A 16,421-nucleotide genomic window follows, 5' to 3' on the forward strand; every position below is an offset into this window, starting at 1 on the left:
AGCGACTTAAGTAATGTATAGGAACTGTGGTTGCTGTGTACAGATGCGAGCTGTGTTGGTGATTCTTCGCTCACAGCTCCAGGCTGCATTGGCTTCCGTCACACAGCTTGAGGCTGCTGCCAAGGGCAACATTGGAGGAGGAGGAGGGGGGGGGATTGGGGATTGGATGCAGGGGTGTGAGGGATGTCGAGCACGACCCACGTGTCCCCCGATTGGTCTGATGCTGTGGTCGGCCCGGGTACTGCCTGCACTGAGATTGACACCCCTCACCCGTAGTTGAGCGGGAGATCATTCCAAAGAATGACAGGCATCGAAAGACTTTCTGAGGGGCTGATCATATGGCCTCCCCAGTTCATTTGACAAACGGGTTTTGGGCATTATCTGTGGGTGATGAAGTCTTTAAGCCGGATGCAGTCACCCACCCTTTCCAGATTAAGCTTACGTGAAGCAGAACAAAGGTTTGGGATACCCAGATCGACCGTAAAAAACAGGCTTTCTGCCAAGCATTCAAAAAATGTAGGGCGATCTCAACTGTTTACAGATGAGGAACAACTTTCCTTTCAACACCATCTCATAAAATTGTGCGATTTTGGATTTCCAATTTATGAACTGGACTTTCGTATGGCTGTCAAAAGTTATTTATCTAAAAAGGGTGACAATATTCCTCTGTTCAAGAATAATTTGCCTGTTTATGAGTGGACAAAATACTTTTTGAAATGCCACAATGAACTCTCTGTTCGAATGAGCTCAAACATCAAAAAGGTCATAGTTCAAATCAGTGAAACAGACTTGAACAGTTACATGGATAACTTAAGTGATGCTGTGAAAGAGGTACCATTGTCCAGAATCTGGAATTATGACGACACGAAGCTCTGTGATGACTCAGGAAGTAAGAAGGTGATTTGCAAACAAGGTGCAAAATATGTAGAAAACATTTGTAACTTTAGTAAGAGCTCAACTTCTATAATTTTCTGTGGCAATGCTGAGGGCAGATACTTGCCAGCTTATGTAGTGTATGAAGCTGATCACAGTTGGTCCACATGGACAGAAAACGGACCTCAGCACACTCGATACAACAGAACCAAAAGTGGCTGGTTTGATGGAGTGACATTTGAAGATTGGTTTTTATCTCACTTTCTCCCTGCAGTGAAGCATGAAGAACTACCAGTTGTAATCATTGGTGATAATCCATCTTCCCATATTAGCCAACAATTGCTTCGGGTGTGTGAGGAAATGCAATTAGGTCTGTGTGTTTATCATCTAACACCAGTCATCTCGCACAACCATTGGATGTTGCTGTTGTGCTCCAATGAACAAACTATTGCAGATCTTGAGGAAGTGGAAAGAGTCCAAGTCCAGCTACAAGTTTACTACAGTGCCTAAAGACATGTTTCCTGTGCTCCTGTATGAACGAATGGATGGCTTAAAAGTGAACAAATCCAGAAATCTTAAATCTGGCTTTGAAAAGTGTGGAATTAATCCATTAAACAGGGAAAACCTTATAGAATGCTGGCCGATGAATGAAAATGAAATTGACATGGTAGGAGAGGCATTCATAGAACAGGTAGAGAGAAAAAGATGTGAATATTTAACTTTAACTGATACTAAGAAAGGAAGAAAGAAGCTAGATGTGCCTCCTGGGAAAAGCAGCTTGGTTAACAACTGAAACCGCTTGCTGCCGAGATACCTGCCTCTTCTCCAATCAAGTGAAAATAATGAAACATTTTCAGTGCTTGAGGAGTGTTAATCAAACTGAAATGAGGATTATGTTAAAAATTACTTTGTAACTGTCCTTTGCAAAGGGGAAAAGTATCCAGGACAAATAAGACAGAATAATGAGATGTGCTGTGTTGTTAAGTGCATGGAGAAGAGACTTAAGTGTTGGAGGTGGCCTGAAAGACCGGATTCGATGTTATTTTCTTGGAAAGATGAGTTGTTCAAAACAAAATAACCCAAAAAGATATCTAAAAGGAACCAATTTTCAGTTCATGAGTTGGACAGCTTTATTTAATCAATTTTTGCAATTTTTAAACTGTTTTGAGCTTTTACAATAAATAGTAAAATAAAAATAAACTAATTGGTATTTCCTTTTCATTCTCTATCTTTAAATGTTAGTTATCTAACTCAATTTTGGGATTTAAATAACTTATTGAAGTTAGTAACATTCTATAATTATATGATACTTTTTGTTAGGTTGAACATTGGCTCAGTGCATTTTTTAGGTTTTTGTAGACAGATTTGAACATGTGGGACAAAGTTACCCCAAGTGAAGATAACATGGGCCCAGTTTAAAAAAAAAAATATTATGGCCATAAACAGTTTCTAAAATTTGGTAACACTAGACTGATTTTGTCACACATGGAATATAGATGCTTTAAAAAAATATTGTATTACAGTTTACCAGTACTCTGTCAGCTACCAAAAGCTTAACATGTCAAATATTGTGGAAAAGTGGGCCAACATTACCCATGCTTATGGTACTAGAGTAGTCTATCGGTACATCACTACCATGTATAATACCCACAGAGGCATTCAATGTACTTTTTCCACCTATCCACTCTTCTTCTGCATTTAACAGTGGAATTCCCATTGCACTCTTAATATTATGACCTTTGCTTTTAATTTCATGGAAGATTATTTTGACTTCTCTATATGCTGAGCCACTTCTTCTGACAACCATTTCTTTTTAGATTTGTTCACATTTTTCATGCAGCCATTTCACCTTAGCTTCCTGTCTATTTCATTCCTTATTGACTCATCTCTGTGTTCCAGAATTTCCTTTAACATTTTTGTACTTCCTTCTTTTGTCGTTCAGGTGAAGTATTTCTTCTGTTATGTATGGTTTTGTCGCAGTTCCCTTTCTTGCACCTAAACTTTCCTTTCCAACTTTTGTGATGGCCCTTTTTTTAGATATGTCCATTCCTCTTCAGCTAACCTGCCTACTGAACAATTCATTACTGCAGTGTCTATAGCCTCAGAAAATTTCAAGTGTCTCTCTTCATTTCTTGGTATTTCCGTTTCCCTCTTCTTTGCACATTGCTCCTTTCTGACTAGTCTCTTAAACTTCAGTTTACTCTTCATTATTACTAAATTTTGATCTGAGTCTTGCGATAGCAATATTATTGAGCCTTTGGAGTCTACTTTGAAGAGATGGGTGTGTGATCGTTATCGACCTCCATCATCGTTACCTGAACTTGCCACTATTTTGCATGAGAATTGTCTTGAGAACCATACAGCAGCTGTATTTATTCGTCCCGAGATGACTGAAAGAATTTTTGAATGCCACCGGGTTTGCTACAGGGTGTTAGGCATGGTAATGTTCATGTTTTTGGTGTCCGTCATGTATGGGCTCGTTTGACAAACCCATGGACAGAGAAGAATGAATCTGAGAAACAAGTGTGATTGTGTGCAGGGGCAAGTCATGAGTGCTTGTCAATTTGCAACCATACAGTTATCTAGCATCTGTGAGCCGTTGGTTTCCACTACATTGGTGTCCAGTATAATCTCTGTTTGGGTATGGCATTAGCTTTCATGGTGACACTGAACGATTTCCGAGAAAGGCTTCTCCAAATTATCCCATGCTAAATTGTAAATAATCGAATTAATTCATTCGGTTCTATGTGAATCGATGTAGACTACATCAACTGGTGTAATCAGTCCATTTGCAGAAGAGTGGAAGATGGAATTGACTTCACGGGAACTATGACGTCTGAGCTCTAAACAAGCGACAGATGAAAGGCCGTAACTGGACGGCCAATTGAAGATCGGTGTATTTCACTCGCGTGCAGGTTTATATTACTAAAGCTGTTTTTGGCGTACCAGTAATGAATATGTTATTTATGACAAACACGTCACCCTTGGTGCGATTTCTTATAACTGTCAAGTAACGACGTATCGGCGGTAAAAGCCTTCAGGAGACCCTAACGAGAACTATTATGGTAGTAACATTTGCTTACAGTTCAGCATATAATTAAATATGCTTCTTTTTTCCCCCCTCCATCGCGTTCGTACAGATTCAGTGGCCATCAATAACATTTGGATTCTTCTTTGTCACTGTTGGAAAGGTATTGCATTTGCGTGTGTTTGCAGTTCTTGTTTATGCCCACATACTGACCACTAGTGAATCGAGTTTATTTGAGCGCAGCTGTTTACCTTTGTCTTCTTTGCAGTAGTAGTATTCTTTGTAATTTTTGTTGCATGTGAAAAGTCGGCTGTCGTAAGGAAAGCCAGTCATTTTAATTAATGAAAGAAGTTCATATACAGATTTATTAATCTCTCTTAGCAACCTCCACTATCTGCATCAGTTTTTGGCCCCAGGCATAGCTCGGTTTGCGTGAGGAAAGTTGTTATTTCGTATAAACTTTCGGTATCCCGACTGTGACGTCTTCCGACGAAAAGAAAAGAGAAGAAATCTGCAATAGCTGAAGATGTGCCTTCAAAATAAATCTCAAAGCTGGATGCGAAAAATTATCGGATATGGAAATTTCAGATAAATTCAATCTTACAGGCTCATGGAATTTTCTGTGTTGTAATTAGTACTTGAGGTCAACCTAACGAAGACGATGATGCCGCCTTGAAAGCATGGACAAAAGAAAATGCAAAATTTATGTTTCTGATTTCCACATCAGTAGACGATACACAAAAGCAAGATCTGTTGAGTGAGACAGCCCACGAATTGTGGAACAAGCTGAGATCACATCATGAGCAACGGTCAGAAGCCAGCAAACTAACAATATCTCAACGTTTTCTTGAATATCGCATGAATGTAAATGATTCTGTAGTTGCACATGTGATTTCCAAGAATGTTTGTTATCGAAGCCGCGGGCTCCAAACGATAGATATGGAACTTGCGATTTTAAATCGATCATACGACTGGTGCCGGGCGTTATGATAAATTATTTGTGATTTACGAGGAAACTCAAACGATTTATGACGGTGGTGAGTGGGATGTCTGGTATTGCAAACTTTTCTTCGGCCGATTGCCTTACGTGGAAGAATCTAATTCCATGCTTACGCAGTGTAGAAAATTGTTTGAATTTTTGTCGGAAATATGGACTAATACCGGATGACGAAAGGAGGGACTGCTGTGGGGAGAAGTCTATAAAAGTTCGTAAGAAGAGTTCTGATAGTTTCATTGCGGAAAAAAATAATCGTACGGCATTGTTGGCCAGGAGGTCCCATTGGAGTTTGGCCGCCAAGTGCAAGTCTTATTTAGCTCGGCACCACATTGGGCGACTTGCAGCCGATGATGACGACGAAATGATGATGACAGGAAATTGTGGTAAACGAACGACTATCAGGAAGAATACGTAGTTTGACTATTCCACTTTATTGATCCACACCAACATAATTCTTGTATCTTGCTGAATTAGGGACTACACCCTGCAAGCAACAGCATCGGAAACTGATTTATTATCTACTAATACCATGTGCGACTATTGCGGGTTTTACAGGGAAGTGTGCTATGTAATAGTGACAAACGGCAGTGTACCGATCGGTGGACCAAATAAAGTTGTTGAATTGGACGAATCGCTCATAGGAAGAAGGAAAAACCAGGGAGAACGACTTAAAGAATGAAATCAAGTATATTTGGGTATTTGGTGGTATAGAAGAAGAGTCCCAGAACTACTTTGTGGTAAAAGTGTTGTCCAGAGACAAGGTAACTTTTGTCGGTTTGATAAAGCACTTTATACTGCCTGGTAGCAAAGTGATTACAAACGACGAAATAAATCTCTGGTGAGCAGCCTGGTATGAGTGTGCATAGGACACAATATTTCGGCAATTGACCAGATTGCCATCATCAGGTACGCTGATTTACTGACCGGCGGTGGGCCGGAGCCATGTATATATAGGACAATCCCCCTCCCACTCCTCCCTCAGACGCTTCCTATGGGTCGGTGCGATCCGCGCCCCGCGCAGTCCAGGTACAGCGTCCGTTCTCACGCCGTCTGGGCGCTGCGTCCTAGGTCTTCTCGTTCAGGAGGGTCTGCCGGCACCGCTCTTGTTATTCTTCCCTCCTCCCCCAAAGTCGGTACACTCTGGGAAATATCCTCCTCCTTAATTTGGGTGATCACGGGTTCCCACGCCTTGCTAAGGATGTAACCACTGTCACGATTTAGTTGTGGCTCCCTTACTCTGATCTCTATGACTTCTTTGATGACACAGTCCCAGTATTTGAAAGTCAGGGCTTTGGGTTGGTCATAATCCTTGCTGTGGAGTTAAGACATGCAATACTCAGCGATTGCCGACTTACTGGGCTGTTGTAGTCTAGTGTGCCGTTGATGTTGTCGGCATCGGTCCTCAATGGTACGAATGGTTTGTCCTGTGTGTACACTACTACATTGGCAAGGTATCTGATAAACCTCTGATTTACGTAGACCAAGGTTCTCCTTGACACTACCAAGAAGGTGCACCTGATGATGGCAACGTGGTCGATTGCCGAAATATTGTGTCATATGTTCACTCATACCAGGCTGTTCACCCAAGATTTATTTTGTCATATAATACGCCTGGATAAATTGAAGAATCACATCACATACCTCTACGGGGAGGAGATGTATCGCAGCATGAAAGGGATCGACAAGCTGCGTCATCGGAGAGGTCGTATACTGAGTTCTTTTGTTTTTCTTATGAAGTGCTGAGAAGAACCTGTGGTACCGAATTTTGCTAAGGTCAAGCATCACATCGAGTCAGCGGCGGCCAGAAGAATCAAGAAACGTGCCAGCCTAGCTTTGGTACAAGAGAGTGTTCGCTTCATGCGGTGGCGCTTGGACACTACCAACAAAGAACTCCTACAGTTACATGTACAACTGGCCAATCGGTTCAACCCCTGGACCTGGGATTGGGTTGATGGTGTCACATGGGCCACAGTGGACTCGACCAGAGGAAGTCGGCCGAACGACAGGTATCCAAGTTTGAACGTATATCAGAAAAACAACCTTCTTATGGCAGCGGAAAGACCATCATCAATCTCACCAACAAGGAACTGGATGATGATGCTTTTTCGGTTCTTAAGAAAGGATTGAATTTCGCTCTGACTCCTAAAGATGTACCCATTGCTGACATCATTAGCACAGTAGAACAAACAGCTGCTAGACTTTCACCTGAAGCTGATGAAGAAGTTCGTCTCGAAACCTACAGAGCTATAACGAAAATAAAGCTGATGAAACCGAACATCTCCTACAGGGACAGGGCCGCCATACAGGAGCTAAGAGAAGATCCAGACATAGTAATGTTACCTGCAGACAAGGGCAATGCAACAGTGATCCTATCCTGACAGGATTATGCTGAGAAGATGACGGGCCCACTTGGTGACAGCACATACCGCAAGAGTGATACCGATCCTACCAAGAAGGTCGAGAGGAAGACTCAGGCGCTTCTCAAGGATGCCGGCTTCCATTACGAGATTAGCAAGAAGCTACGCCCGAGGGCTGCTGTTCCTCCTAGACTTTACGGACTGCCAAAGGTGCATGAGGAATAGATTCCATTACGCCCCATTGTCAGCAATATTGGTGCCCCAACGTACCTTCTCGCCAGGGACCTCCAACAACTGCTTAGCCCTTACGTTGGGAGATGTACACACGATATATATAACTCCGTGGAATGCATCAACAACATAGTGCTTTAGGAATCTGACATACTGGTATCTCTATTCACTAAAGTTCCGTTACAAGAATCCTTGGAACTCATCAGCCAGAAATTTGGCGAAGAGACCACTAACCTTTTCAGACATGTTCTGACATCAACTTACTTCTTATTTGACGGTGAACACTATGAGCAGACAGCAGTAGTAGCCATGGGGAGTCCACTCTCACCTGTTGTCACAATTATGTACATGGAACATTTTGAGGAGGAAGCTCTTGAATCAGCACATCTAAAACCACCTGTTTCTTTAGATATGTGGATGACACCTTCGTTATCTGGCCACATGGAGGAGAGAAACTGGCAGGCTTCCTCTCACATTTGAACTCCAGACACAAGAATATCAAGTGCACCATGGAGATCGAAACGGATAGGATGCTCCCTTTCCTAGATGTTATGATTAGAAGACGAACTGACAGCACTTTGGGCCACAGCATGTATAGGAGGAAGACGCACACCGATTTCTACCTACATGTGGATAGCTGCCACCGCCCAGCACAAAAGAATGGCATGCTCAAAAGTCTTGTACCCAGAGCTCACACCATCTCCGACAGGAACAGTCTCCAACAAGAATGGGACCATTTGAAGACTGTGTTTTGAAGGAACGATTACAAGGAAGGGCAAATTCGGAAGGCTCTACATCCCACACCTGCAGCACCAGCTGAAACTGAGGATGAACCTCAGGAGGAGGAGGAGGAGGAGGCCTTGGCTATTATTCCGTGTTTTGGGGCCTTACCCGGAAAAATTGGACGCATTGTACATAAACACCAAGTGAAAACCATCTTCCGTTCTCCAAGCAAAACCAACAGCCTCTTGGTAGTGTCAAGGACAACCTTGGTCTATGTAAATCACGGGGGTTTATCAGATACCTTGCCATTATGCCGTATTGTATACACAGGGCAGACCAATCGTACCACTGAGGACCGATGCCGAGAACATCAACGGCACACTAGACTGCAACAGCCCAGTAAGTCGGCAATCACTGAGCATTGCATGTGGGAACTCCACAGCATGGATTATGACCAAACCAGAGCCTGACACAGACTTCCAAATACTGGGACTGTGTCATCAAAGAAACCATAGATCCACAATTAAATCGTGACAGCGGTTACATCCTTAGCAAGGCGTGGGAACCCGCAACCACCCGGATTAAGAAGGAAAAGGATATTTCCAGGAGTTTACTGACTTCGGGGGAGGGGGGAAGAATAACGAGAGCGATGCCGGCAGACCCTCCTGAAAGAGAAGACGTAGGACGCAGCGCCCAGACGGCAGGAGAACGGACGCTGTACCTGGACCGCGCGCGGGGCGCGGACCGCGGACCGCACCGACTCATAGGAAGCGCCTGAGGGAGGAGCGGGAGGGGGATTGTCCTATATACACATGGCGCCAGTCAGTACATCAGCGCACCTGATGATAGCAACGTGGTCGATTGCCGAAATATTGTGTCCTATGCACATTCATACTAGGCTGTTCACCCGAGATTTACTTTGTCATAAAATACGCCTGGAGAAACTGAAGATTCACACGATTACATACGGCTTTCAGTCCTATAAGACACTGAAAGCAGAAGGATTCAACCACGAGTACGTCAACCACTCTGTAGAGTTCGTGTCTTCCAATGATCCCAATGTGCAGACGCAGAACATAGAGCGGCTGGGGAAATCAGTGAAATCTTCAATTAATAGAGAAGGGCGTCCAGGAGAAAGAGAGCAGCTCTACTTCTTTCAGTATCTCTATTTCTATAACTTGCGGTTGCATGGAAAAGTTGACGCATGTGACACTCTAGCCACATTTCTGCGCGACATTAGCAGAGTCTACCCAGATTACAGCAAAAAGGAAATGCTTCCTATACCAAACACATCAAATGGGCTTTCTCGTGACGACAGCGTCGAAGACGAGTGAGGTAAGTCGTTTCCTGTGTAATTGCAAGTATTTTAGAACGCTCTTCTTTGGTCATTGCTGTAATGACGACTATAAACATGCTCATAACGCCCGCACCACAGTCATGTGATCGATTTGGAATCGCACGTTCGATGTCTACCGTTTGGAGTCCGCGGCTTCGATAGGCAAACATTCTTGGAAATTACCGAAAATCTAGCATTACAACTCAGAAATGCCGTAGAAAAGGTTTCAGATATAGCTGTAATGGCGAAAGTCATTGCATCATTAACATCAAAATATAACAGTGTGCCAGCTAGTCAACAAAACATGGATACTGTGGCAGAACGTCTCATCAAAGAAGAGTCCCAGTTGAATACGAGTGATGGTGAAATTGGTGCTTTGGCAGTGATGTCTATCAACAGACGAAAGGAAAAAAAGCAAGATATGCTGATAAAACCGAAAGTTCACAAGAACGAAAAACAAGAACAGATATAGAGTATTTTTGCTGCAAGAAACTTGGTCATATAGCTCGCGATTGCCAGAAGAGAAAGCTAGAAATAGAGAACGTAAGAGTGGCGAAAATTAAACCGAATGTGTATTTATTGTGACAGCAGATAACTTGTCGAACTGTCAGAAAGTCAAGAGAGGAACGTGATCAGTCAAATGTTTGGCTGTTGGATAGTGGTACATCACATCATATGACTTTTCGACGTCAATGGTTTTCGAAGTTCTATCCAGTGACTGGGGGCATGTGTTACTGGGTAATGATAAAGAATGCCAAGTCACCGGTGTTGCTACTATTATTGTCTACAAAGAAGTTTGCGGCAAATGGAATGAGGCATGTATCGAAAAAGTTTTGTATGTACCAGAAATCAAAGAGGACTTGTTTAGTGCCGGAGTATGTATGTCGAAGAAAATTACTGCGGTTTTCAAAGAAGATCAAGTTGTACTAACACGTGACGGAGAAACTGTAGCTGAAGTCGTGAAGGAAGAGAATAATACTTATAGTATGTGTTTTGTGACAGAATCCACAAAGGGAATGAAGTTAATGTTGCATTGACCGATCTGACACAGTGGCATGAACGATTAGGACACGTCAGTACACGAACAATTCAACAGATGTCAGAAAAGGGGTAGTCGAAGGACTACATGTAAAAAAAAAAAAAAAAAAAAAAAAAAAGGAAGATTTTTTCTGTGAATCATGCCAGCTAGGCAAGGAAAATTGTCTGAAGTTCAGCAAAAAAGACACATATCGTTCAACAAAGCCACGGGAATTTATTCATTCAGATGTGCACTGACCAACGTCAGTGGAATCAATTGGTGGTACAAAGTTTTTCGTCATTGGTGATGCAACTGGATACAGAGTTGTTTATTTTCCAAGACACAAATTCAGTAATCTTATGTTGAAGAAGTTTGGTCAGACTATCAAAACATTACGTATGGACAATGGCACTGAATAGATTAATTATGGTATGGAATAGTTTCTGAGGAACCATGTAATTCATTTAGAAACAACTGTTCCAAATACGCCAAAACAGAACACTCGTTCTGAGAGGGACAATCGCACAGTTGTGGAAAGTGCATGCACAATGTTGGAAGCCAAAAAGCTTCCGAAGTTTTTATGGGCAGAGGCTCGTAACACTGCTGTATGCATATTAAATAGAGTTACAACAAAACGCAATTTGGAGCAAACTTCATATGAGTTGTGGAATGCACGGAAACCGTATGTTGGACATCTTCCAGTGTTTGGGTCAGATGCCTTTGCTCATGTACCAAAACAATTTCGCAGCAAGTTTGACGCCAAATCTAGAAAAGTTGTACTTATTGGTTATCAAGGAGAATCAACATATTATCGACTTTATGATCCCACGAGTCACAAAGTGTTTGTGTCAAGGGATGCACATTTAATGAGGTCAGCAATAGCTCGGCATCTGCACAAGAAGAATTTTATGACGCATAGTTAAACTTCAAGACTGACGACGAACAAGATATCTTGGATTGGCACAAGCAAGTTACTGGTGAACTATCACAAGCACAGGAAGAGAGAGAAATTTCACAAAATGATGTAGATAAGGCTAAACTGGAAACTGAAGAGCAATCTACCAAAATACCGTCGATGCAACTACGAGATTGTTCTGTCATCTGCAAGCCAGCAAGGTATGAAACTGATTTTGCTCAGTATAATAATCCTTAACAGCTGCAAAGGAGCTATTTCTGGTGCTGACGCAAACCACTGGAAAAAAGCAATTGAAGAAGACCTGGAAGCTCATGAAGACAGCGAAACCTGGAAGAGAGTCGCCAGAACTAATAGCCAGAGAGTTATTGACTCAAAATGTGTGTTCAAGGTTTTATTTGACACATATAAGATTACTCGGTACAAAGCATAGCTGTGTGCAAGAGGTTTCAAACAGGACTATCGTTTCAACTACAATGACCGGGGTTCGATACGATTCACTCAGTTTTCTCGGCAGTTGTCACATATAATGATCTAGAGATGGTACAGTTCGATGTTTGCACAGCATTTCTATATGGAAGCCTTGAAGAAGTAGTTTACGTGAATATACCAGAGGGAGTGGTGGTTAAAACAGAAAAATCTGTAGTTTGTGGTGTTGGAACAAGAAATTTATAGGCTTTCTTTCACATTATAGTTTTCAAGCAGCTGACACTGATCCATGTTTATTCAGTGCTGTAATCAGTGGTGATGTTATCTTGTAACCATTATTTGTAGATTATGGTCTTATTGCATGAAAGTTAATGGAAGCAATTCATAAAGTTGTTACATCACTAAAAGAAGTCTTTCAAATCACTGTTGGTGAAAGTCATTACTTTGTTGGAGTGTAAACTGAGCGAGATCGTGTGGGAAAGAAAATGTTAATACACTCCAGGAAATGGAAAAAAGAACACATTGTCACCAGTGTGTCAGACTCACCATACTTGCTCCGGACACTGCGAGAGGGCTGTACAAGCAATGATCACACGCACGGCACAGCGGACACACCAGGAACCGCAGTGTTGGCCGTCGAATGGCGCTAGCTGCGCAGCATTTGTGCACCGCCGCCGTCAGTGTCAGACAGTTTGCCGTGGCATACGGAGCTCCATCGCAGTCTTTAACACTGGTAGCATGCCGCGACAGCGTGGACGTGAACCGTATGTGCAGTTGACGGAATTTGAGCGTGCGGGAGGCCGGGTGGACATACCGCCGAATTGCTCAACACGTGGGGCGTGAGGTCTCCACAGTACATCGATGTTGTCGCCAGTGGTCGGCGGAAGGTGCACGTGCCCGTCGACCTGGGACCGGACCGCAGCGACGCACGGATGCACGCCAAGACCGTAGGATCCTATGCACTGCCGTAGGGGACCGCACCGCCACTTCCCAGCAAATTAGGGACACTGTTGCTCCTGGGGTATCGGCGAGGACCATTCGCAACCGTCTCCATGAAGCTGGGCTACGGTCCCGCACACCGTTAGGCCGTCTTCCGCTCACGCCCCAACATCGTGCAGCCCGCCTCCAGTGGTGTCGCGACAGGCGTGAATGGAGGGACGAATGGAGACGTGTCGTCTTCAGCGATGAGAGTCGCTTCTGCCTTGGTGCCAATGATGGTCGTATGCGTGTTTGGCGCCGTACAGGTGAGCGCCACAATCAGGAATACATACGACCAAGGCACACAGGGCCAACACCCGGCATCATGGTGTGGGGAGCGACCTCCTACACTGGCCGTACACCTCTGGTGATCGTCGAGGGGACACTGAATAGTGCACGGTACATCGAAACCGTCATCGAACCCATTGTTCTACCATTCCTAGACCGGCAAGGGAACTTGCTGTTCCAACAGGACAATGCACGTCCGCATGTATCCCGTGCCACCCAACGTGCTCTAGAAGGTGTAAGTCAACTACCCTGGCCAGCAAGATCTCCGGATCTGTCCCCCATTGAGCATGTTTGGGACTGGATGAAGCGTAGTCTCACGCGGTCTACACGTCCAGCACGAACGCTGGTCCAACTGAGACGCCAGGTGGAAATGGCATGGCAAGCCGTTCCACAGGACTACATCCAGCATCTCTACGATCGTCTCCATGGGAGAATAGCAGCCTGCATTGCTGCGAAAGGTGGATATACACTGTACTAGTGCCGACATTGTGCATGCTCTGTTGCCTGTGTCTATGTGCCTGTGGTTCTGTCAGTGTGATCATGTGATGTATCTGACCCCAGGAATGTGTCAATAAAGTTTCCCCTTCCTGGGACAATGAATTCACGGTGTTCTTATTTCAATTTCCAGGAGTGTATGTCAACATCAATATACGAAAATAATAATTGGGAAATTTGGAATGTCTGAAGCAAAAGGTTTAAGTGTTCCTGCTGATCCTCATCTGAGTCTGTTACCTAATAATGAAGAGTTCAGTGGTGAAAAAGAACTATATATATATATATATATATATATATATATATATATATATATATATATATATAATAGAAAGAAACATTCCACATGGGAAAAATATATTAAAAACAAAGATCCCATGACTTACCAAGCGGGAAAGCTCCGGTAGATAGGCACAATAAAAAAAAACACACAAACACACACAAAATTTCGAGCTTTCACAATGGGCAGTTGCTTCGTCAGGAAAGAGAGGGAAAGATGAAGGGGTTTTAAGGGAGAGGGTAAGGAGTCATTCCGATCCCAGGAGCGGAAAGACTTCCCTTAGGGGGAAAAAAGGGTAGGTAACACTCTCGCACACACACATATATCCATCCACACATATACAGACACAAGCAGACATATTTAAAGGCAAAGAGTTTGGGCAGAGATGTCAGTCGAGGTGGAAGTGCAGAGGCAAAGATGATGTTGAATGACAGGTGAGGTATGAGTGTCGGCAACTTTAAATTAGCGGAGATTGAGGCCTGGTGGATAACGGGAAGAGAGGATATATTGAAGGGTAAGTTCCCATCTCCGGAGTTCGGATAGGTTGGTGTTAGTGGGAGGTATCCAGATAACTCGGACGGTGTAACACTGTGCCAAGATGTGCTGGCCGTGCACCAAGGCATGTTTAGCCACAGGGTGATCCTCATTACCAACAAACACTGTCTGCCTGTGTCCATTCATGAGAATGGACAGTTTGTTGCTGGTCATTCACACATAGAAAGCGTCACAGTGTAGGCCGGTTGCGAAAGCTCGAAATTTTGTGTGTGTTTGTGTGTTTTTTTATTGTGCCTATCTACCGGCGCTTTCCTCCTTGGTAAGTCATGGAATCTTTGTTTTTAATATATATATATATATATATATATATATATATATATATATATATATATATATATATATATATATATATATTTCTGAGATCTTATAATTCTAGTAAATGTTGTATTCCGTATACAACTTATTATAAGCTTGATGAGCCTCCTGTCCAATAAATTAATAATTTGACATATATGTTATGAGAGAATAAAATTCTGAGTCTGACATGAGCAATAATGTACAAATATTACTGTAAAATATGGAACATCCAAACGAAAGTTGTCTAAGGTACATACCCTAGAAATTCGAGGCCTATTCAGAAGAAATGGCTATATATTTGTGCCTGATGTGGACAATGGTGGTTTGCTAAGAGAGATTAATAAAGCTGTGTATGAACTTATTTTACAACAGCTGACTTTTCACATGTAACAAAAGATACAAACAATACTACTACTCCAAGGAAGGTAAAGATAAGCATGTTCACTCACATAAATAAACTCGATGCACTAGTAGTCAGAATATGAACATAAACAAGAACAGCAAACACAAATGCTACTATGCGAAACCTTATGAACACTCCCACTGTTTAAGTGTTTGCCTCTACCAATTAACCACACTGAGCTTCGAGTGCAATTATACAAATGTTTCTTTGGTTAATGCTTTGGTCAACAAATCAGCATGTTGTTCTTTGGTATGCACTAACATGTTCTACATCCTGGAGGACCTCCTCACTACGGATCAATTGGAATGAAAGTAAATCTAATCTCATCTAATCTAATAACTTCTCTCTCTTTACACTGCACCTTTTAATGTAAGAAATGATAGTGTACATGTATATGTTTGGTGCATTTGTGATATACAGCATTTTCTGACAACTTGATTGCAGTCTGGTTGTCGATTTATATATATATATATATACTGTTGATTTTTATCCTGATCAAATAGATCATTATCAAACAATTCAGCAGTAGAGTGACTGCCTTTTTCTATCAGTGTGGTATATAATTTTCTTTTTGTTAAATCAATTTCAATCTTTTCAAAATTTATATTTTTTAACTTATTGTATATTTTTAATTCCTATACATTGTGCAGTCTGCACAAAAAGACTAAGTCTACATGTCGGAAGCATGACACTTTCTTTGTTTCTAGTTTCATATCTGTGCTGCAAGTTATTTTGAGCAAACAATTATGGCTTTTTATTTGTTTAAAGAATTGTTTCATATAACTACAGTGAGGCAACACTTAGAATGTTTAGGCCTTTTAATAGTGGCTGACAAGATTCTCTTGACTTTGCTCTACACATGATCCTTATAATGTTTTTCTCTAAAGTTAATATTTTTCGCAAATTACTAACATTTCCCCAAAAGACAATGCTGTATCTCACTATTGCCTCAAAGTAGCTAAGGTACACTACCTTTATAAGTCTATGGCAGTGACATTGGCTACGATTGATGTAGCAACTGCCAGGCTGTTCAGTTTTTTTTAAATAGTCTGAATGTGAGGACCATGTCAGATTCTTGTCCAACTGCATTCCTAACAATTTAACATACTCGGTTTCATTTAGTTCCAGATCTCCTTGCATAATTTGAATATTATTTATTTTTTACACTCCTTAACCTGTATTTTGGAAATATTTAGTTTTAGGCCATTTAAATGGAATCACAC

General features: G+C 42.2%; 1 protein-coding gene across 1 annotated transcript; it reads left to right on the forward strand.

Moving 5' to 3' along the window:
* Positions 1–408: 408 nt before the first annotated feature.
* On the forward strand, positions 409–1,383 carry LOC126273384 (uncharacterized). Its single transcript, XM_049976937.1, has one exon. It carries the CDS (start codon positions 409–411, stop codon positions 1,381–1,383), a length of 975 nt encoding a protein of 324 aa, XP_049832894.1.
* The last annotated feature ends 15,038 nt before the right edge of the window (positions 1,384–16,421 follow it).

Source organism: Schistocerca gregaria, chromosome 5 (genome assembly GCF_023897955.1).
Source record: "Schistocerca gregaria isolate iqSchGreg1 chromosome 5, iqSchGreg1.2, whole genome shotgun sequence".
NCBI classification, from domain to species: Eukaryota; Metazoa; Arthropoda; class Insecta; order Orthoptera; family Acrididae; genus Schistocerca; species Schistocerca gregaria.

Coding starts and splice junctions, on each gene's coding strand:
- LOC126273384 (XM_049976937.1), top strand. CDS start 409: ATGCAGTCACCCACCCTTTCCAGATTAAGCTTACGTGAAGCAGAACAA.